General features: G+C 42.8%; 2 protein-coding genes across 2 annotated transcripts in view; both read right to left on the bottom strand.

The window, feature by feature from the left end:
* Positions 1-115, bottom strand: part of GNG4 (G protein subunit gamma 4) — a 95,058-nt gene extending 94,943 nt beyond the window's left edge. Inside the window, exon 1 of the mRNA XM_045391508.2 lies at positions 4-115. The gene's annotated coding sequence lies outside the window, so the exon portion shown is untranslated. The remainder of the gene's footprint in view (positions 1-3) is intronic.
* A 12,280-nt stretch (positions 116-12,395) lies between these two features.
* The window catches only part of LYST (lysosomal trafficking regulator), a 217,038-nt gene continuing 207,256 nt past the window's right edge, over positions 12,396-22,177 (bottom strand). Inside the window, exons 51-53 of the mRNA XM_045391489.3 lie at positions 15,828-15,984; positions 15,352-15,423; positions 12,396-14,447 (exon numbers count right to left, since the gene is read on the bottom strand). Coding sequence (XP_045247424.2) covers positions 14,309-14,447; positions 15,352-15,423; positions 15,828-15,984 — 368 coding nt within the window. The 3' untranslated portion in view covers positions 12,396-14,308. The remainder of the gene's footprint in view (positions 14,448-15,351; positions 15,424-15,827; positions 15,985-22,177) is intronic.

Raw genomic sequence — 22,177 nt, 5'->3', positions numbered from 1 at the left:
TACCCGGAGCGGGGTCACGCGCGGGCTTCGTCTCCAGCGCGGTGCTCGCGGGGGGCTGCCAGGCCGAGGGGCATCGCTCCGCAGCGGGGCGCGGGCCGGGCTCGGGTGCAAACGCGCGCCTCGCGCCCCTCCCGCCGCCCGCGGGGTCTCCGCGTCCCGTCACCGGCCCCGCCCCGCGCCGCGCCTCCCGCCCTGCAGGGCCGGACCACGCGGGCCCGGGGGTGCAGGCGGACCCTCCCCCGGCCCTGGACGCTGGGGGCTTCTGTTCGGCCCCCTGTGCCGTGGGGGCCCCGGCGGGGGAAGGGGGAGCCGGCGACCCTGCGACCCTCGTCGCCCCCGTTCCACGCTGGCCGCGCCCACTCCGCCGCGGGGTCTCGCCCGGGAAATCCCGCCCGCTGCCACCAACGTCACTGCTGCGTCACCGGGGCTCCCGCGCTCCCCGCCCCCGCCCCAGCCCGGGCCTGCGCCCCCCGCCCGCTACTCGGACCCCCGCCCCCTACTCGGACCCCCGCCCCCTGACCCAGCAAAGGGCCGCGCGCCCGCCCCACCCGTCCGGAGCCCGTGTGGCCGGGGGACCACTGGAGGGGCCTTGGGATGCGGGGCCGGGTCCGTTGGGGGGGGTGGGGGCCGGGGCCGGGGCCGGGGGGGGGGAAATCACTGGAGGGGCGTGGGGGTCGGGGCCGTGGGGGAATCACTGGAGGGGCCTGGGGGGCGGGGCCGGGGGGGAAAAATCACTGGAGGGATCTGGGGGCGGGACCGGGGTCGCGGGGGGGGGTGTCTGGGGACCGGGCCGCGGTCAGCGTGGTCTCCCCGAAGCCTCAGGTACCGCCCTCGCCCAGGTGAGCTCCAGCGCCTGGGCCTTTGCGGCGCGGGCCTCTTCCCGCCCTGCACCAAGGGACTCCTCGGGCGCCTCCCGCCAAGGCGGGGAACGGCGGAGAAACGCGGAACACCTGTGCGAATTCGCGCGGCCGCGTTGCCACTAACCGGGCGAAGACTGCCTAGACGTTGCTGAGTGACGGGCATCGGGGCGGGAGAGGCCCCCACTCCCGGGGGAGCGAGGCCGGGAGGGCGGGGGGCGCGTGCTGGAGGCGGGGGGCGCCCTTCGCGCCCCGGTTCTGGGAGCCACTGCTCTCCAGGCCTCGTCCCTGGCACCGCAGGCTTTTGCGCTGGAGATTTTAAAACATCTTAGTGATCACAGCTCTCGTCCTTTCAGGGAAAAACCAGTTTAAGCACCGTCCATTTTCCGACTTGGTAAAATAATACAAAACCTTGGGAATAGAGAAGCAACGAAAACATTTCACGCCAGTGTTGGCAAGATTTGTAGAAAAGGAGGCCAATATTAATTCCGTTTGTGAAAACAACAACATAACATCATGATGAACGATTAGGAAATATTTCAGGAAGATCTGGGCGCCTCATCCTCATCCGCCGTCCGCAAGCGGTCCCTGCCACAAAGGACACAGCGCTTGTTGCTCAGATCCTGGCCCCACTGGTTGGATCTTTGCCCTACACACACGTGTACCTTCTCGGAGCCCAAGTGCCAGATTGGATGCAAACGCGCAGATCACAAAGGCCCGTATGGGGCCAGCAAACACATTAATTTTTACAAAGCTCCCAAGTGCCCATTTAAGGCACAAAATTAAACCTTGGCAAAATGACTAAGCCAGTCAATGTCCACCGCACAGACTTTTAAAAATGAGAAAGATATATGAGTACTGCATTGAAAATTCAGTAAACTCAAACCTGAGCTCATTGTTTTCACCCCAAAATCTGTTTCTCCTGCATTTCCTGCCCACCTCCTGACCCGGGCTGGTTGGCTAAGGCAGAATCCTAGGTTTCCTTTTATCCCAAATCCCAATCTCAATTAATCAATCACAAGGAAAATCAGTGTCTACACTTTCAAGAGCCTCATTTCCTTATTTTATCTTTCGAATTGTTACACTATCATTCAAGATAGGATTATGTCCATTTTAAACAGGAGAGAGGTCAGTCAACCAGTGGTTCCAGAGTGAATTCCAAAACCAGTAGAATCAGCGTGTCACCTGGGAACTTTTTTTTTTTTTTTTTTTTTTTTTGAGACGGAGTCTCGCTCTGTCGCCCAGGCTGGAGTGCAGTGGCCGGATCTCGGCTCACTGCAAGCTCCGCCTCCCGGGTTCACGCCATTCTCCTGCCTCAGCCTCCGGAGTAGCTGGGACTACAGGCGCCCGCCACCTCGCCCGGCTAGTTTTTTGTATCTTTTAGTAGAGACGGGGTTTCATCGTGTTAGCCAGGATGGTCTCGATCTCCTGACCTCGTGATCCGCCCGTCTCGGCCTCCCAAAGTGCTGGGATTACAGGCTTGAGCCACCGCGCCCGGCCACCTGGGAACTTTTTAGAGATGCAGACTCCCAGGCCCCACCCAGACCTAAGGAATCAGCAACTCTGGGGGTGGGGCCCAGCAACCTGTGATTCCCCAAGCCCTCCAGGTAATTCTGATTCCGTTCATCTCTGGACATCACCCAGGACTGCTGCAGTAGTGTAAAGTCTGGCACCAGGACCCTGGGTATTCGTTTTCCCTCTCCTTCTTTTTTTTGGGGCGGGGCGGGGGGGCGGAGGAGGAGGGAGCCTTCCTCTGTCGCCAGGCTGGAGTGTAGTGGCGCGATCTTGGCTCACTGCAACCTCCTCCTCCCGAGTTCAAGCGATTCTCCTGCCTCAGCCTCCAGAGTGGCTGGGACTACAGGCGCCCACCACCACGCCCAGCTACTTTTTGTCTTTTTAGTAGAGACGGGGTTTCACCATGTTGACCAGTATTGTCTCGATCTTTTGACCTCGTGATCTGCCCGTCTCGGCCTCCCAAGGTTTTCCTTCTTTATTCCTAGTCATATTCTTTGTTCTGAAGTCTTCTTTGTTTGTATCTATATAACCACTGCAGATTTCTTACTATTAGTGTTTACATGATATGTGTTTATATCCTTTTAATTTTTAAATCCATCTGTATCTTTTTTTTTTTTTTTGAGATGGACTCTCACTCTTGTCGCGCAGGTTGGAGTGCAATGCTGCCATCTCAGCTCAGTGAAACCTCTGCCTCCCAGGTTCAAGTGATTCTCCTGCCTCAGCCTCCCGAGTAGCTGTGATTACAGGCATCCGCCACCACGCTCAGCTAATTTTTGCCTTTTTACTAGAGACCGGATTTCACCATGTTGTCCAGGCTGGTCTCAAACTCCTAACCTCAGGTGATCCTCCCGCCTCAGCCTCTCAAAGTACTGGGATTACAAGCGTGAGTCACCGTGCCCGGCCTGTATCTTTATTCTTAAAAGTGGGATTCTCCATCTTTGTAGGCAGCACAGAGTTGGATCTGCTTTTTAAAATTCAGCTTGACAATCTGTCAGCTTGACAACTAATAGTAAGAAATCTGCAGTGGTTATATAGATACAAACAAAGAAGACTTCAGAACAAAGAATATGACTAGGGATAAAGAAGGAAAACCTTGGGAGGTCGAGGCGGGAGGATCACGAGGTCAAGAAATCGAGACTGTCCTGGCTAACATGGTGAAACCCCATCTCTACTTTTTTTTATTTTTATTTTTTTGAGACGGAGTCTCGCTCTGTCGCCCAGGCTGGAGTGCAGTGGCGCAATCTCGGCTCACTGCAAACTCCGCCTCCCGGGTTCACGCCATTCTCCTGCCTCAGCCTCCTGAGTAGCTGGTGCCCCGTCACGACACCCAGCTAACTTTTGTATTTTTAGTAGAGACGGGGTTTCACCATGTTAGCCAGGATGGTCTTGATGTCCTGACCTCGTGATCCACCCGCCTCGGCCTCCCGAAGTGCTGGGATTACAGGCGTGAGCCGCCGCGCCCAGCCCCATCTCTACTTTTAATTGGAATGTTTAGATCATTTACTTCTTATGTAATTATCATGTGGTTGGGTTTAAAACTACTAACTTGTTATTTGTTTTCTATTTGTCCTATTCTTCATTCCTTTTTTTTCTTGCCTGAGTATACTTTAGCATTCCATTTTATCTCAAGTATTGACCTTCATGTTCTTCCTGTTTCTTTGTTCTAGGGTTTATAAAATGCATCTTTAATTTTCCATCGACTACGTTCAAGTAACATCAGACCACTTCTTCACTATTAGATTCTTTTCAGTGCGTGCTTCCATTTCCCCTCTTCCATCCTTTGTATTATTTTTGTTATATCTCGCTTTTACATATGTAATAACCCCGCAGAACATTAATTTACTTTAAGCTGTCAATTTTCTTTTGAAACATTTAGAAATTATTTTGAAAAGTCTTTTATTTTTATCATTTCTGATGCTCTTCGTTTATTTTTGAAGATCCAGATTTCTGTCTGATATCATTTCCTTCTACCTGCAGAACATCTTTTAACCTTTTTTTAGTAATACAGATTGGCTGGTGATCGTCTGTTTTTGTTTTTCTGAATATAAGTATTTTGCTTTTGGTTTTGACGGAGTTTTTTTAGATTGACACCTTGAAGAAGTTTAAAGATGTCATTCATTGTGCTTGCATACTTTCTCTGAAGAAATCTTCAGACGGGGCGCGGTGGTTCACACTTGTAATACCAGCACTTTGGGAGGCTGAGGTGGGTGGATCACCTGAGGTCAGGAGTTTGAGACCAGCCTGGCCAACATGGTGAAACCACATCTTTACTAAGAAATACAAAAAATTAGCTGAGCATGGTTGTGGGCGCCTGTAATCCCAGCTACCCAGGAGGCTGAGGCAGGAGAATTGTTTGAACCCGAGAGGTGGAGGTTGCAGTGAGCAGAAATCGCACCATTGCACTCCAGCCTGGGCAACAAGAGTGAGACTCTGTCTTTAAAAAAAAAAAAAAAAGAAATCTGCAGATCTTTATCCTGTTCCTGGGTATGTAATGCATCTATTTTTTCTATAGACCATCTGATTTTGTACCGTAAGTCACTGAAGCTCTGTTCATTAGGAATTTCTTTATTCTCTGTTTCAGTTTGGACAGTTTCTGCTGCAATGTCAAGTTCACTGATCCTTTTTTTTGAAGTGTCTAATCTGCTGTTAAGCCTAGCCAGTAAAATTTTCTTTATTCACATGCTTGGTGTGACAGAAAAATCATTTCAGATATTCAGTGTTTATTTCTAGAAGTTCTGTTTAGTTTTTTGAATTTTCCATTTTTTCTCATTAAATTTATTGTTTCCTTTTTAAACCTTTGAATATATTGAGGGCATTTAATAACTATTTTAATATGCTTGTATGTGAATTCTTTCATTTCCTTCCTTCTTGTTCTGTTTTTATCAACAGTTTTCACCTATTTTGTGTCACATTTTTGGGTCACATTTCTTATTTATTTATATATCTCAATTTTTGATTGGATGCTAGACATTGTAAATATACACCGTTGTGTGCCTAGGTTTTTTTTTTTTTGAGATGGAGTCTCGCTCTGTCACCCAGGCTGGAGTGCAGTGGCGCAATCTCAGCTCACTGCAACCTCCGCCTCCCAGTTCAAGCGATTCTTCTTCCTCAGCCTCCAGAGTAGCTGGAACTACAGGCGTGCACCACCACACCCAGCTAATTTTTGTATTTCTAGTAGATGCTCTCTTCTTTTAAAGAATAGGGACTTTGTTTTGGAAGGTACTTACAGATGTTTGATCCTTTTGATGGTTGTCTTAAAGGCTCATAGCCATTATTATAGGATTAGTTTATTCTAGGACTAGTTTAGCCTTCCTACTAGGGTGTGATTCTTCTGGGGTCACAGTTGAATGCCTGTGTGTTCAATGAACTCTTCCCTTTGGTGGGTTGGAACTCAGATGTATCTCAATCCCCTGTGAGCTCCGAGAATTGCTCAGCTTACAGCTGCCTGTACATTCTTTGCTCAGACCCATGGAGCTTTGTGTTATGCACATATAGCTTAGTATTCAGCCAGAGCCTCCATGGGACCCACAGGCATTACCCTCTAAGGGAAGATAATCAGAGGTGGGCTTCGTTTTTGTGAAAGACGTTATCCAAAGACAAAGAAAAGCAACCAGGACTTGGTGGTTTATTTGGGGTTGGAAAATTTTCCTAAAAACTATTAAGAAACAATGAGACATAGTATCTGTCCATCCGGCCTGTGATGCTTGCTTCCTTTCTTCCTTCGTTTCTTCCAAGTATGTACCTAATCTACCCTATTCCAATGACACTGTACGTTGCTCAAAATATTTTAAAAATTCCTCTTTTGGAATTACTTGCAGAATCACAATTTTTTTTTCAGTACCTCATAACCATAACTTGTTTTTGACTAAAACAGTTCTGGTTTTCGATTCAGCTCTGATGATTTCTGTTTGTTTTCAATCTGGATCTCCTTGCTGCTGAGCAGCAACCTACTGTATGGTATTCTGTGCCCCACATATTCTAGTTTCTCAGAGTTTCCCCCAAGCTCTGGTCTCCATTTCCTCATCTCAGCATGATTTCTGTGCTCTTGTTTGGATCTTTCTGCACTGTAGCTACCTTTTAAGTACAGAAAACCGAGACAACAATACGATTTACTCAGTTCATTTCCCTTCTTTCAGGCATCATATCTTGTGCTGTCTGCCTTCCACAATGAAAATCATTGCCTCATAGATCATCGCGTTTCCCAGTTGTTTTTGATAGCAGGGTAAGTCTGATCTCAGTTTTCCCCAAGTGGACAGAGGAAGAAGTTCCCATTATAGTTTAACACTCATTTCCCCCGATCGCCTCTTCCACCTCTGTCCCTGACACACTGAGCACTTCCACTCCCTGCCTTCTTATACCTTTTGAGCCTTGGCACTACTGATTTCCTTCTACCTTGACCCAAATCTGGTAAATTGTTGTCTTCAAGATTTTGCTGTATCTTTTTTTTTGACAGAGTTTCGCTCTTGTAGCCCAGGCTGGAGTGCAATGGTGTGATCTTGGCTCACTGCAACCTCTGCCTCCTGGGTTCAAGTGATTCTTCTGCCTCAGCCTCCCGAGTAGCTGAGATTACAGGCACACACCACCATGCCCAGCTAAATTTTGTATTTTTAGTAGAGATGGGGTTTCTCCATGTTGGTCAGGCTGGTCTCGAACTCCCAACCTCAGGTGATCCACCTGCCTCGGCCTCCTAAAGTGCTGGGATTACAGGTGTGAGCCACCGCGCCCGGCCAAGATTTTCCTATATCTTTAATATCTTTGGGAAACCTAATCTGACTGCCACCTCTTCCCATTTTAGTCACCCTGATACGTAGCTGCTTCTATTATAAAATTTACTTGGTTGTGTCACAGTTCTCCTTTTACATTTCCTTTCTCATGGAGTTCTTTTGAGAGCAGATTCTCTGTTATAAATCTTTGTATCTGGTATGTTGTAGAAGCCCAAAAATGTTAAAAGAATGAGCAACCATACCTCCATGTTTAATGGGACATCAAGGAAAACCATGTACTCATTGACTTGCTTAAATTTAATTTTTTTTTGAAGATTTGGCAAAGGTAGTTTGGTATATGAGTGGCATCACTTAGGAAGGAAATTACTAAAAGAACAGCCTTAGCTTTTGAATGTTATTCCTCGATAAAAAGTTCCCAAGCATCAGTTGATAGCAGGATAATAAAAACTGCAAAATATTGTCTAATACGGAGTGATTTAATGACAGAGAAAATATAAAAATTACCAGATTGAAAGAGAGATGGGTTGCTTCTGGCACAATTTGTCCCTGAATGATAATGAATTGTTGGTCTTAAATAGGGCTCTAAACAAGCCTTTCTCAGTGGATCTAAAAGGAGCACTTGTCATTTCTGGCAGGACATGTGTACACAACTCTGTCATTTTCACTCTTGTTTTAATATTTGTATAAGGGACTATCCTGAGATAAATAAGGAAGAACTGTAATCTACTAAAACGGAGGACAAGAAAAGAGTTAAGAGAACCTTTGGGGGAGTGAAATAAGTTCACGCCAAGGAAAGTGTGTAACTGCAGATCATCCAGTGTGGCTTCACTTTGTGAAGGACGTTATCCAAACACAAAGAAAAGCAAGCAGGACTTGGTCGTTTATTTGGGGTTGGGAAGTTTTTCTAAAAATGATCAAGAAGGCTGGGTGCGGTGGCTCATGCCTATAATCCCAGCACTTTGGGAGGCCGAGGCCAGCAAATCACCTGACGTCAGAAGTTTGAGACAAAGCCTGACCAATATGGTGAAACCCTATCTCTACTAAAAACACAAAAATTATCCAGGCATGGCGGCACGCACCTGTAATCCCAGCTACTTGGGAGGCTGAGGCAGGAGAATCTCTTGAACCTGGGAGGTGGAGGTTGCAGTGAGCCAAGATCACACTACTGCACTCCAGGCTGGGCAACAGAGCAAGACTCTGTCTCGAAAACAAACAAACAAACAAACAAACAAAAAATCAAGAAAAGAAACAATGAGACAGGTACCTGTCCATTCGTCCTGTGACGCTTGCTTGCTTTCTTCCTTCGTTTCTCCTAAGTACCTAATCTACCCTATTCCAGTGATATTACACATTGCTCAAAATCTTTAAAAAATTCCTCTTTTGGAATTACTTGCCGAATCACACATTTTTTCAGTACCTCGTAATCGTAACTTGTTTTTGACTAAAACAGTTCTATTTCTCAGATTCAGCTCTGATGATTTTTGTTTTTGAAACTCATAGATGTTCACAAGAGAAAGATTGTCCAACACTAAGTATATTCCAAATAATTGATTGTAATAACTGAGGAAATTTAAAGTTCAGGAGAACACAGAGTTCAGGCAGAGACTACCAGTTAAACATAAAGCAGTGAGCAGCACCATTGAGCACATGTATCCATGAGGTGGGGCTGAAGCTGGCTTTGAAATGCCTGCAGCAGGGAACAGAGAACAATGCTTGGGTCTAAAAATGCACATGGTGGAAAGGGTGGTGGAAAACAGCTGTTCTTCCGGTCTCCACCTCAGGCTGTGAGGCATTTTACCTCCTCACCCTGTTCTCCAGACCATTGTGGAAAACAAAATGGAATGTCTAATTCATATCCACGTAGGAACACATGTAAGTAGCTCTTACTTTGTTGTAATAAACTACTACTGTGTGGAAAATTGTGTATGGAAACTACATAATGAAGTTACCTAATGACTCATTTGTATTTAGATTATATCAACTACTATGAAAATTATAGGTTAATTTTTACTAAAAGTCTCAGAAAAGACAGTCTTTTCTATTTACTCTTGGAACTGGATTCCAAGGACTTTTATAGCTATTTTAACAAAATAAAAATCTGAGAATGAAAGACTAGTTCATTATTATCAGTCTTCAGAAGTTTTGGCAAGAGCAGTTGAATTTACTTTGGAAATGAGCCAAACTTTGCCACAAGACAATCTTTTCCAAACTCATCTCTCATTAACTTCGCTCATGGGGGAAGAACGAGCTCAGCTCTTGAGCAGGAATATTGTAGCCTAGTCTCAAATGATCTTCTAGTCATTTTGGCCTCAAAGGACGCACTGTATTATTTAATTTCTCTCAAACAACTGAGTTGCAACCCAAAGTGGCAAGTGTCCCAAACCCAGTGTCCCAAAGTGGCAAGATATAGTTTTCTGTTGTCACATGACACACGGTATTGCTGGCACCTCTTTCTCAACTCAATGTACATATATGTGTATGTTTGGTATTGGCATATGTAGCTGCCTTAATTGTGCAGTGGAAAACGACATGACCCCGGGGGAAATCCTGCATGCAACATGAAGCTTTTGCAATAGTCCGCAATACCAGTTTGTGCTCAACTTAAAAGCTCTTTTGCTTCCTTTGACCTCAATTGTGAATTGTTCTCTCCAGTGGTAGTTCTTTTGTTTCCTACCTGTCTCCCCGCAACTGCTAATGCTTTTCAGTTGGTCTTTCTGGTTCAAGGTTTTAAGCTCGTTAGGTTTTAAAGTGCTTTGGCTTCACAGTACATGGAGTGTTATCTCGAGAAGGAGTACAATGAAAAAATAATATAGCTGTCCAAGATGGGAGACAGTTTGGGACAAACTGGGGACACCTGAAGGGTAATCAGCAAAGAAAGAGGGCCTGCAACACGGATGATCCGAGAACCCCCACTGTTCTGCGATTATTGATAAAAAACGTTCACTTGCTGAGTTTGTTTCCTCCATACTCATTTTTATAAACATTGGCCTTGCCGGGCACGGTGGCTCACGCCTGTAATCCCAGCACTTTGGGAGGCCGAGGCAGGTGGATCACCTGAGGTCAGGAGATCAAGACCAGCCTGGCCAGTATGGTGAAACTTCCTCCCTACTAAAAATACAAAATTAGTTGGGCATGGTGGCGGGCACCTGTATTCCAAGCTACTGGGGAGGCCGAGGCAAGAGAATCACTTGAACCCAGGAGGCGGAGGTTGCAGTGAACCGAGATTGCGCCCTTGCACTCCAGCCTGGGAAAAAAAGTAAAACTGTCTCCAAAAAAAAAAAAAAAAAAAAAAAAAAGTTGGCCTTGTAGCTCTTTTTTTGTTTTGTTTTTTGCTTTTCCCCTCAGAACATAAACAAGTCATCCAAAATTGTGAGAAGCAGGTCACCAGGCATGAGGTTTTTTTGTTTTTTGTTTTTTTTGGAGACTGAGTCTTGCTCTGTCACCCAGGCTGGAGTGCAGTGGCGCAATCTCAGCTCACTGCAACCTCCGCCTTCCAGGTTCAAGCGATTCTCGTGCCTCAGCCTCCCCAGTAGCTGGGATTACAGGCGCGTGCCACCATGCCCGCCTAATTTTTATATTTTTTAGTAGAGACACAATGTTGGCCAGGCTGGTGGTGGAGCCCCTGAGCTCATGATCCACCCACCTCAGCCTCCCTAAGTGCTGGGATTACAGAGGTAAGCCACCGTGCCCGCCTGCATGAGCTCTTTTGAGCTGGAAAGAATCCCCCTCCTCTCCCTTCCCACCCAGCCTCTAGCCTCGGGCTTGCACAGAACTGGCATTCAGTGAGCACTGTGGAAAGGGCAAGTCCAACTGAGACTAGCAGGTAAAGAGGGGACATCTGGGCTGGCAGGCTTACACTGACAAAATGCTACTGCTCAGTTCTCTTTGGGACAGACACCTAGAAACAGGAATGCTGTAGTCTCGAGAATCTTAAAATACCACAGATGCAAGGCAGAAAGAAGGGCAGAACTCGGGTCCTTGGACTGCTGTTGTTGATGTCACCCACCGTTTTCACCCCTACCCCCACCCACCAAGAAGCTGAGACATGGACAGGATGCTCTTTCCTTCCCTGGGCCTTTGCTGATGTTCCTGCCCCAGTTACTGGACATGTATTACCTGGAACACATCTGCCCACATCTTCACCAGATTTCTAATCATTCATTAGGTTTCAACAAAAATTTCAATTTTTCTTTTTTGAGACCAAGTCTCGCTCTGTTGCCCAGGCTGGAGTGCAGTGTCAAAATCTCAGTCACTGCAACCTCTGCCTCCCAGGTTCAAACAATTCTCCTGCCTCAGCCTCCCAAGTAGCTGGGACTACAGGCGCCCACCACCACACCTGGCTAATTTTTGTATTTTTAGTAGAGACGGCATTTCACCATGTTGGCCAGGCTGGTCTCCAACTCCTGACCTCAAGTGATCCGCCTACCTCGCCCTCCCAAAGTGCTGGGATTACAGGCGTGAGCCACCGCGCCTGGCCAAAAATGTCAAATTTTCAAGAGGCTTTCTAGATCTCCTCAATCTAAATAAAGTCCTTCCTCTTACATTCTTTCAGAGTACCCTATATTTTACCTGACACTTACCATGGTTTGTAAGTGTACATGTCGTGTGTTATCTATGGTGGTTTCTCCACCAGCCTGTAACCTCCAGGAGTGCAGGGACCACTGTGCTTCGTGCAGCAAGTATCCTCAGCACTTGGTACAGTGACTGGCACCTGGCAAGGGCTCAATATAGATCTGCTGTGGGGATGGGGGTGAGCAGATGGTCTTTTCCTTAAAATGAGCGGTTTGATCTTGGGACTAATGTCCACACCATTTAAGGGTAGTAAAGGTTGAAACATAAAATTTTAGTACAAAAACCACAATAAGAAATGAAAGTTAGGCCGGGCATGGTGGCTCACGCCTGTAATCCTAGCGCTTTGGGAGGCCAAGGCAGGTGGATCACGAGGTCAGGAGATCACGACCATCTTGGCTAACATGGTGAAACCCTGTCTCTACTAAAAATACAAAAAAAATCAGCCGGGCTTGGTGGCACACTCCTGTAGTCCCAGCTACTCGGGAGGCTAAGGCAGAAGAATCGCTTGAACCTCAGTGAGCTGAGATCGCGCCACTGCACTCCAGCCTGGGTGACAGAGCAAAACTCCATCTCAAAAAAAAAAAAAAGAAAAGAAAGTTATCTTTATCTAGTGATGTAAACGCATAGTGGAGCTAAAGACAAAACCTATGTGGGTTACAAAAAAAGCCATTGATTTGAGATCTGCTCATAATATTTAAATAGCTTAAAGAAAAGGTGTTTAAGTCTATTTTTATGAAATTTATTTCCAAATTGAAGTGGCAGTGTATATAAAGGTAACAGAGCTTGTGATAATTTACAGAAATGTTTGCTACAACATGCACATTATGAAGTATTTCAAACATATACATATTAGGTTTCATGCTGAATAAATAATCCCCCCAAATTAATTTTTATTTGTACATAAAAATATAATATTGCACTCTTAACAAGACCAGTTATTTTGCATATTTTCTGTTTAGATAAATGATGAAATTCGGTTTTTAAAAAAAGACTGAGTAGCAACCCTATTCTAATAGGGGACTAATTTAAAGTTCTCAGTAAAAAAATGAAAGCTAGACAATAGCTGCAATTTTTTGTTAACAAAGCAAATCACTTCAACGTGAATAGGAGTAATCTCATCTCTGCACCTCCATGGACCTCAGGATTAACACCTGGCCTGAGCACATGGTGATCTAAATGCAGCCTAGTTATCACTACATGTGTACGCAGTTTGAGGTTAAAGCATACATGGCCACTTGCTTTCTCTCGAATCTATCTTGACAGCAGAGACTTTGGAATTATATTTTATATGGTTTTTAAGCAGAATGTTTTAGAAAGTCTGGAAGTTACAAAAGTAGTACTGTAAACACCATATGAATTAAATTTCCATAACAAATGCACAAGTTATTCTTAGGCAGGGATACATATTTTTATCCCATGGTAACATATTACTGAGCTTATTTGACAGTGTTTTCAAAGCCAATAAAGCACCACCCCAAGTAAAAATATACAGACAGCCATCATATGGGAGAGACAGACGGTTCCAAGATATTTAGGAATTCTGTCTGTATGGTATGTAAGTTTGCTGTGGAATACACTAGAGTTTATTCTTCTTCCTAGAATTCTCAGATGATATAGGTTAGTAGAAACAGAATGAAAATGGTTTCCTAAAAGAATTATTCTGCCTCCTGTTTAAAATAAAGTAAGCTGTCTCCTTTTCTTTTCTAATTCTGTTTTGGGGAAGAAAATTCTTCCTGCAGATTAGATTAAATGGCTTATTTAGGCTGTATTCTTAATACCCATGCAAACTTCTTGCATACTGGAGGCTTTCTATTGCAATTTGGTACAGATTCAATGCTCTATAAATAGCAGACTTTAAGACTTACCACTGTGTTTAAACCTTAGTGACTCAACTAAGGATATTTAATATCTAGTGTTACACATTTTAAGTAAAATTTTTATGAAGAAACAGAATGTGTCTGAAATCCAAGATACCTGTATTCTTGTTTGTGGCTGTCAAAAAAATTCTGGTTCTCCTTTGAGCTAAGAAGGAAACTGGCAAAAACTGCCTAACTTTGAGATTCATTCATAGTTTATTTTTAGTATTCAGATACTCCATAAAATATTTGGTACAGAGGCACCTACTGAATAATTTGCTTCTCAAAGCAATTATCAAGTCCTAAAAATTATCATTTTTTCTTTCCTCTTTTGGAGCATGTGTGTGTGGTGGGAGGAGTATTTCATGGCAGAAAACTTTTAAAATATAATTTTAGTGTGTTTTATATAAACAATTAGCTAACCAATTTAAATTCTACTGGTTCTTTTGGAATCATAGAAAAAGGAGAGACCTTAATATTTTCTTTGGAATACCTTGGTGGGAAAAAATTTTAAGAATATCATTTTAATATACCATGCAAGGCTTAAAACTTGTTAGCTAGTGCATATTGACACAATCTTCCAGATTATCATTAAAACAGAACAGAACTTTCCTCTTAGGATCATGTACATCTTTAGAATTTTGTGCAGATGAATAGACTTTATCATTATTTGGATGGTTTGTTCAGTCATCCATTTCTTTAGGTTCAACCTCCTAAAACTGGTGAAGTCAACAAATCTAGTTTGGAGTTAAAGTGCTTTGGAGAACGCAAAGTTTATTTGCATTCACCCGGCTGCATAGCTGCTAAGGAAGGAATAGAACATTGGCTGTTTCAAGCGCTGCTGGTCCTTCCGACACCAGGCAATCACGGTCCCATCACTGTTTGCTGTGTACAAATGGTGGCCATCACAAGAAAATGTAAGGCTGTAAAAAAAAAAAATTCCTGTTTGTATATTATATTTCTTAAAATGGTATTCGCATATTGGTCATCACACTGAGGTTAGTGTAAAGAAGTTATCTTCAGTGGCGCAGAGAGACATAAACTAAATGACTGCCTACAACTCGTTGGTTTTGACTGTAATTCTAATATAGTCACTCTGCTGACAAGTTTGAGATGCTCGTAAATGAGGTGATATAGAATAAAATCAGGATCACAAAGCTCAGTACATTCTGTTCTTCTTTGCATATCTTCTTTTGCCTCCTTGTTTATGCTTTATTACATAAACAACAAATATTTGGGTGTACAAAACTTAAAAAAAAGTAACAGTACTATATTTTCTCCTTATAAAGATAAATAAGTATTTTATGGCTATATATTATTTCCCTGAAAGAGAAAAGGAAAAAAAATGTAACATTAATAATATAGGTTCCTTCAACTTTAAATTTGGTACACTGAAAATACATTTAATTTAATAAAGTAGAATTTGAATCACTTTATTTCTAATTATTTAAAGTCAAATTTGTTAACTAAGCAAAGAGTAACTGATTATTTATCTATCCTGTCAAGCACCCCTGCAGCTATCAATCACCATTATGGTCTTGTCAAATATGAAAGGAAAAAATATAGTCTCTATGATTCCAGAGACATGCTACAAGCATGTCTTTCCATTAGACTTTGAGTCACTGACTCAGATTTTAAGATCCATGAAGACACAGGAGTGTGGTCTCTCTTGCTGCTGGATCATGGACAACACACTGTGTGTTAAATGGTTGGCTTTTCATGATGACTTCAATCACACATTTCTTTAAGTCTGCGTGCTTAAATACCTCTCTACAAAAAATACAATCACAAATTATATTCTCAAGCATAAAGGGGAGAAGATCTTACCTGATGATGGGCTTATTTGATTTGGGAAATGTAATTTCTCTCACAGGCTTTAAGTCCCATGTACTCCATAACCTAGAAGGGAAAAAAATCATCTAATTATGCAAACTAAAATTACTCTCCCTAAAAAGTCCTCCATATTTGTTTATTTGTTAAAAATCATTTGGAAGGAAATGTAACAAATAATTAACAGTAATTCCCTCTAGGAAGTTTGCAGGGGGTAGATGTGGGAATAAGGGAACTTTTAACTTTGTATACTTTCATATTGTTAATCTTTTATAGTTAACATAAAACTTCAAAACTGTACTAAAGCTATCTTTATTATTTAGAAATAAAACAGGAATAACTAAAGAGCCTGTATCCCAAGGTGAGTTTAAATCTCTAAATACTGAATATTAATATGCCTAGTATTAAAAATTAATTTCTGAAACTCCTATGTCCTTATGAAATCAATAAAAGAGAATCCAAATTCCTCTTACCTTACAATTCCATTTTCTAATCCCCCAGCAATTACATTGATAGATACTCCCTCGGGCTGGTTGGAGAAAGCCACAGAACAGATGATCTCCCTGCAGTGGACGTGTCCAACGAGATCCCCGTTCACCGTCCAGAGTCTGAGGTCACTGCCTCCACCAGCTAAAACACCCAAATCATCCTGCAGGTTACCAGAATGTGGCTGTCCCAGACTCCACCACATTTGACCCCAGAAGGGCAACCCTGAAGGGCAAGCTCATTTGTTTATTGATGAAGTTTGTAGACAACCCATGACTGAAGACTGTATAAATGAAATTACTACACAAGTTGCACAGATCTTCCTTTTTCATTTTCTTTTGAGACAGAGTCTAACTCTGTCGCCCAGGCTGGAGTGCAGTGGTGTGATCTTGGCTCACTGTAACTGCCTACTCAGTTCAAGAGATTCTTCTGCCTCAGCCTTCCAAGTTGCTGGGACAACAGGTGCTTGCTACCACACCTGGCTAATTTTTATATTTTTAGTAGAAATGGCTCTTTGTCATGTTGGCTAGGCTGGTCTTGAACTCCTGACCTCAAGTGATCAGCCCACTTGGGCCTCCCAAAGTGCTGGGATTATAGGCGTGAGCCACTGCACCAGGCCAAGTTGCATAGATCTTTATGTATTAATCAAAAGACAATAACCAGTGAAAAAATAAAAACGAAAAGACGCAATCTATGATGTACAGTAACAAGGTAAAATAATCATATTTGTGTAACTGTAATATTTCACATATGAACCACCAAATATGAGTTATGATTGAAAATACTGGGAAAGCTAAACAGTCTGCAAAAAGTGAAGGAAATATTCTGTGAAACCATCTATAAGAAGTGACTTGGCTGGGCGCGGTGTCTCATGCCTGTAATCGCAGCACTTTGGGAGGCTGAGGCAGGTGGATCATCCGAAGTCGGGAGTTCGAGACCAGCCTACTCAACATGGTAAATCCCCATCTCTACTAAAAATACAAAACAATTAGCCAGGTGTGGTGGTGGGCGCCTGTAGTCCTAGCTACTCGGGAGGTTGAGGCAGAAGAATCACTTGAACCCAGGAGGTAGAGGTTGCAGTGAGCTGAGATGGCGCCACTGCCCTCCAGCCTGGGCAACAGAGCAGAGACTGTCTCAAAACAAAAACAAAAACAAAAACAAAAACAAAAAAACAGTGACATACGACTTTTGAAGAGGAAAAAATAAAAGGTGTAGTAAAAATTACCTGAGTTAAAACTTAATTCTTAAAAAAAAAGTATTCTTCAGAACATCTAAGATTAAATCTTATAAAGCAATACCTTATTAAACTAATTTTTTCTTTTCAAAGATTACAGAGTAACCAAAAGTTTTTCTTTTAGTTTTCTGGGGTTGGGGGAAGCATGATTGCCTGCCATGCTTTATAAACAGGGTGGTTTGGGGCCTGATGATGCGTCCAGCCTTCTCTGGGGAAATATTCTCATACTGATGAAGTGGTTAGCAGGCACGATAAAGTTTGATGGCATAGTCTCACTATATTTAATTTTTCCTTTCATTAACATATAAGTAGAGACTTTGCTTCTCTCTTTTATTAAGACAATGAAAATATTTCATATTTTATAGCAAATAAACATATAAACAATGCCTTATTTAAAAATATGCCAAAGACCATCAAAAACCACAGATCAAAATGCCCAGTGTGTTGCAGCATTATTCACAATAGCCAAGAAGAGGAAACAACCTAAATGTCTATCAACAGACGAATGCATAAACAAAATGTAGTATGTACACACACACACACACACACACACGCAGGCACACAAATTTTCTTTAGCTGTAAAAATGAATGAAGCATGCGACAACACAGATGAACCCTGAAAACATCATGCTAAGTGAAATAAGCCAGACACAAAAAGACAGGTACTATGTGATTCCACTTACATAAAATATTTTCCACGAGTAGGCTACATTTCAAGCTTTCTTTTGAATTAAATGTTGGCTAAAATATTTTTTTAAAAGATAAAGTAATTAGATGAGTACTAGTAAGGCTAGAAGGCTCATTGAAGTCACTGGAAACATAGCCATAAAATATATTGAGGTAGGGGTTTGTCACTGTAACCCATAGCTACCACTACCACATGGCTTAATCCTTCAAAATAAAAAATCTAAATGTGGGCCTGGACTCTGAAGTATGGCATGGAACTTAGTAGCCAAAGAATTATCCTAGCAGCTCACTCAGTATCTTGGGCTACCACAAAACCAAATAACTACTCATCTGCCTACTTCTGTAAGTATCAAAATTTGACACTGTTACCCAATACCAGATTGCTTGCATGTATGATTTAACACATCAACTAAAAGTCAGAAACTTAGGCATTCCTGAAAAGCATCTCTATCCTTCGTATACATAGTCATGGAAATCAAAATAAATTAAAGAACCACCCCACTCTGAATCTTAGAATATTTTACTAACTCTATCTTGCCATTGGCAACAGAGGACCAGGCTATGGATGTCTCACCCTAGTTCAAGGCATATATTTTGATCCAGTGATAGAATGGTAAACACATCCCTCCCCCAATCATTGATTACATTTTCACAGTTTAATACATTTCACGTCTTATCACTATAAAAACCATATCCCATCATAAGAACTGAGAAATTATGATCAGGAGGAATGAGCCTGTCAATGTAACTTTTGAGAAGATGTTACACATACAGCACAGACACATAATATAGAGTTGTCCCTAGGCATCTGAGAGGGATTGGTTCCCGGACCCCCGAGGATATCAAAATCCATGGATGCTCAAGTTCTTGATATAAAATGATGTAGTATTTGCATACCTATGCACATCCTCCTGTATTGTTATTTTTTTCTTTTGAGATAGTCTCTCACTCTGTTGCCCAGGCTGGAGTGCAGTGGTACGATCTCAGCTCACTGCAACCTCTGCCTCTCGGGTTCAAGCGATTCTCCTGCCTCAGCCTCCTGGGTAGCTGGGACTACAGGCAGGTGCCACCACGTATGGCTAAATTTTTGTATTTTTAGTAGAGACGGGGTTTCACTGTGTTAGCCTGGATGGTTTCGATCTCCTGACCTCGTGATCCATCCACCTTGGCCTCCCAAAGTGCTAGGATTACAGGTGTCAGCCACCGTGCCCGGCCTCCTCCTGTATTCTTTAAATCATCTCTAGATTACTTATAATACCTAATACAATATAAACGCTATATAAATAGTTGTTATGCTGTATTGCTTAGAGAATAATAAGAAAAAAAGTCTGTACATACTAAATACAGATGCAACCATCCATTTTCCTCCCCTGATATTTTCAATCTGAAGTTGGCTGAATCCACGGATGTGAAACTCACAGACACAAAGGGTTGACTGTAGGTATATACATACACACACACACACACACACACACACACACACACACACACACACATTTAATTTTAAGATTACTTGGATGGTATCCAATAAATAGTCAAAATTTTTGATAGGTTAAATCTGGTAACTTTCTTTCCTTCTTGGTCTATAAGAAAATAGGAGGATAAACTCTAGTCTAGGTCCCTAGAGATAAGTTTGACCTCTCTTTAAAAAAGTAATTTAAAAAATTATGTTCTCTATATACCAAGTGCTCTTTATGACTTCTTTTATATATGTATCAAGAGACCTTTAAAAAGTTGACAAGGCCTTTTTGTTCAAATTGGAAAAAAGTTTTACCCACTACTCTATTACATTGTGTGCTACCCAGGGACACCTGAATACCCTACTAGTGAGTTGGTAATTGCAGAAAAGTAATTTTGTTTCTCATTCCCATATGACTAGCTGATATAATATCACAGATATAAATCAGTACTGGCAGCAGGAAAGTAATTAACTTTACAAAATTCAACTCCCTCAGGATCAGTCCTAACTTTCAAATATTGCCAAAACAAGAAAACAGAGAACTCCATATAAATAATCATTATTTTATTTCCCCAGCATTCCTCTTGATATGACACACTAAAAGTTGCTAATGCACAAATCAAGGAAAAACAATTAGCAAAATCATCAATCATTTGCATACACTTGTACTATCAAAATCAACTCTTTAAGATCTTTTCCCTTAGTTATAATCATTAGGGAATAAAAATGTTTTCATGACATTATTTTATGACTGGGGGCTAAGACTAGCAAAAATTCTTTCATATCTGAAATCTAATCATGACTGAAGATATTACTTCTCTTGAATACAAGAATAAATGAATGTTTTGTAGAAACAACAATAACAAAACCCTAACAGGTATCTGTGGTATAATGAAAAATAAGTATTTGATCTTTGTCCCTGGTTCCTGGCACAGAGTCCCTAAAGCCCTTGGAATTTACTGTCTTCTGTATGCTAATGAGATGACTCACAGTGGGGAGGACTACATAGCTTCAGTCTACAGGCTGGCCACCAGAAAACCAACCACATGATTGAGGACTAAAACTTCCAGATACCCCCCAACTCTCATGCCCACCTCCTGGTGAGGCAGGAGAATAGGGTCTGGAGGCAGGGAACATAAGGCCATTTCACACTGACTTCCTAGAACTAAATTGAAAGGAAAACCCTAACTTTCCACACCTAAAGAACAAAAGGCTACTCCCTTCGCAAAACCCCATGTCTTCTGCTGGCAGATGGGAAATTGGCTGTCTGCAATCAATCAAACTGATTGTTGGTGGAGTTTTCGTTTGCTACTTTGTAACTTCACCTTAGCCTCTGATTGGTTGCAAAAAGCAATCAGATTTTTGCACAGGAGTGTGACCTTTGTAACTCCATTTCAGCCTCTGATTGGTGGTTTTAGGCAACCCATCAGACTGATTGTGGGATACCACTTCATTCACATGAGGTGAGCATAAAGTGGCCAATGGGAAACCTCTGAAGGGTATTTGGACCCAAGAAGATTCTATATCCAGGCCCTTGAGCCGCTGCTTGGGTCCACTTCCACACTGTCGAGTGTACTTTCATTTTCAATAAATTCCTGCTTTTGTTCTTTCTTTGCTTCATTCTTTCTTTGCTTTGCTGGGCGTTTGTCCAATTCTTTGTTCAAAACACCAAGAACCTGGACAACTTGCAGTCAAGACACTCTACAGTGACACTGGGAGGCAGAGTGGGGCTGGAGATTGGCCTATGTAACAAAACTTCCATAAAGTCCCTAAATGACAAGGTTAGGAGCACTTCTGGGTTGGTGAACACAACTATGTCAGAAATAATTTCTCTTCAAAGCTCCCTTGGTCTTTCTTGCTCTGTACACAGCTCCCAACCCTTGCTTAATTTGTAATTAGCAAACCTCTACATGCCCAGACATGCCCAGACTTGTTCTGTAAACTACCCTTCCTGCCTTAGCAACAGTCTCTTCCTCCCTTCCTCTCACAAACTGCACATTTACCATATTTAGAAAAGTTAAGTCCTAGTCAAATGGGTTAGATTGTGCAGTCCAACTCCAGCCAATGGGGAGAGGACACAGCAACAGGAGCTGTGTTAGGGATAAAAATCCTTCTCTCCTTTGTTTGGTATGCTCTTGCAATGGGACAGATGCAGGCAGCACCCTTCTGCAGAAGTAAATGTGCCTTGCTGAGAGATGTTCTAAGTGCTGGTTTTTCTTTGAGACACTGAGCACTTGTTTCTAACAAAATGGGGGCTCATCCGGGATCCCATTCTCCTCTGGAGAAGGGTCTCCAATTACCTCTTGTGAGGAGACGTGTCTCGTTGCAGCAGCCTCAAGAGTGAGGGATTGAGACCCACCCAGCGTGATGAATATACCCAGACTCTCAGTAACATGGGAGGAAAAGGCCTACATGGCGACCAAGTAATTCTGTGCATAGACCAAGGTAAGAAAAGCCACAGGGGCACTGAAGTACTTCCTTGGTAGTCGGGACATCCTGGAGGTTGGAAGTGTGTGAATGAGATGCACAATTAAGTGCAAAGTGAATGTGGAGTAAAGTAAAGGAGTACCAGAAACCTCCAGTGGGGAGGGGGGTTAAGCCTCCAGGGAAAGGGTGCAAGAAATCTCTAGTAAGAGAGGTTGAGCCCCACACACTCAGGAAACTCAGGGACACATCTAAAACTTCCAGGATGGGAAATAACCCTAGTAAAACAAAAACTACAAAGAGCAAAGCAGATAATAGGATTCCCTCTGATAGCCCTCTAAGTCTCATGTTAAACTACTGGAAAGATAATGAAAAGACAGTAAACCTGAGCTCTGTTCGGGGAAAGAAATGGAGCTAGTATTTAAACTATTTATTTTCACAAGGATTATAGGCACCTGCCACCACGCCCAACTAATTTTTGTATTTTTAGTAGAGACAGGGTTTTGTCATGTTGGCCAAGCTGGTCTCAAACT

Source organism: Macaca fascicularis, chromosome 1 (assembly GCF_037993035.2).
Source record: "Macaca fascicularis isolate 582-1 chromosome 1, T2T-MFA8v1.1".
Taxonomy (NCBI): Eukaryota; Metazoa; Chordata; class Mammalia; order Primates; family Cercopithecidae; genus Macaca; species Macaca fascicularis.
Note: the sequence above shows the minus strand (reverse complement) of the source record. Positions and strands in the feature narration are given on the sequence as shown.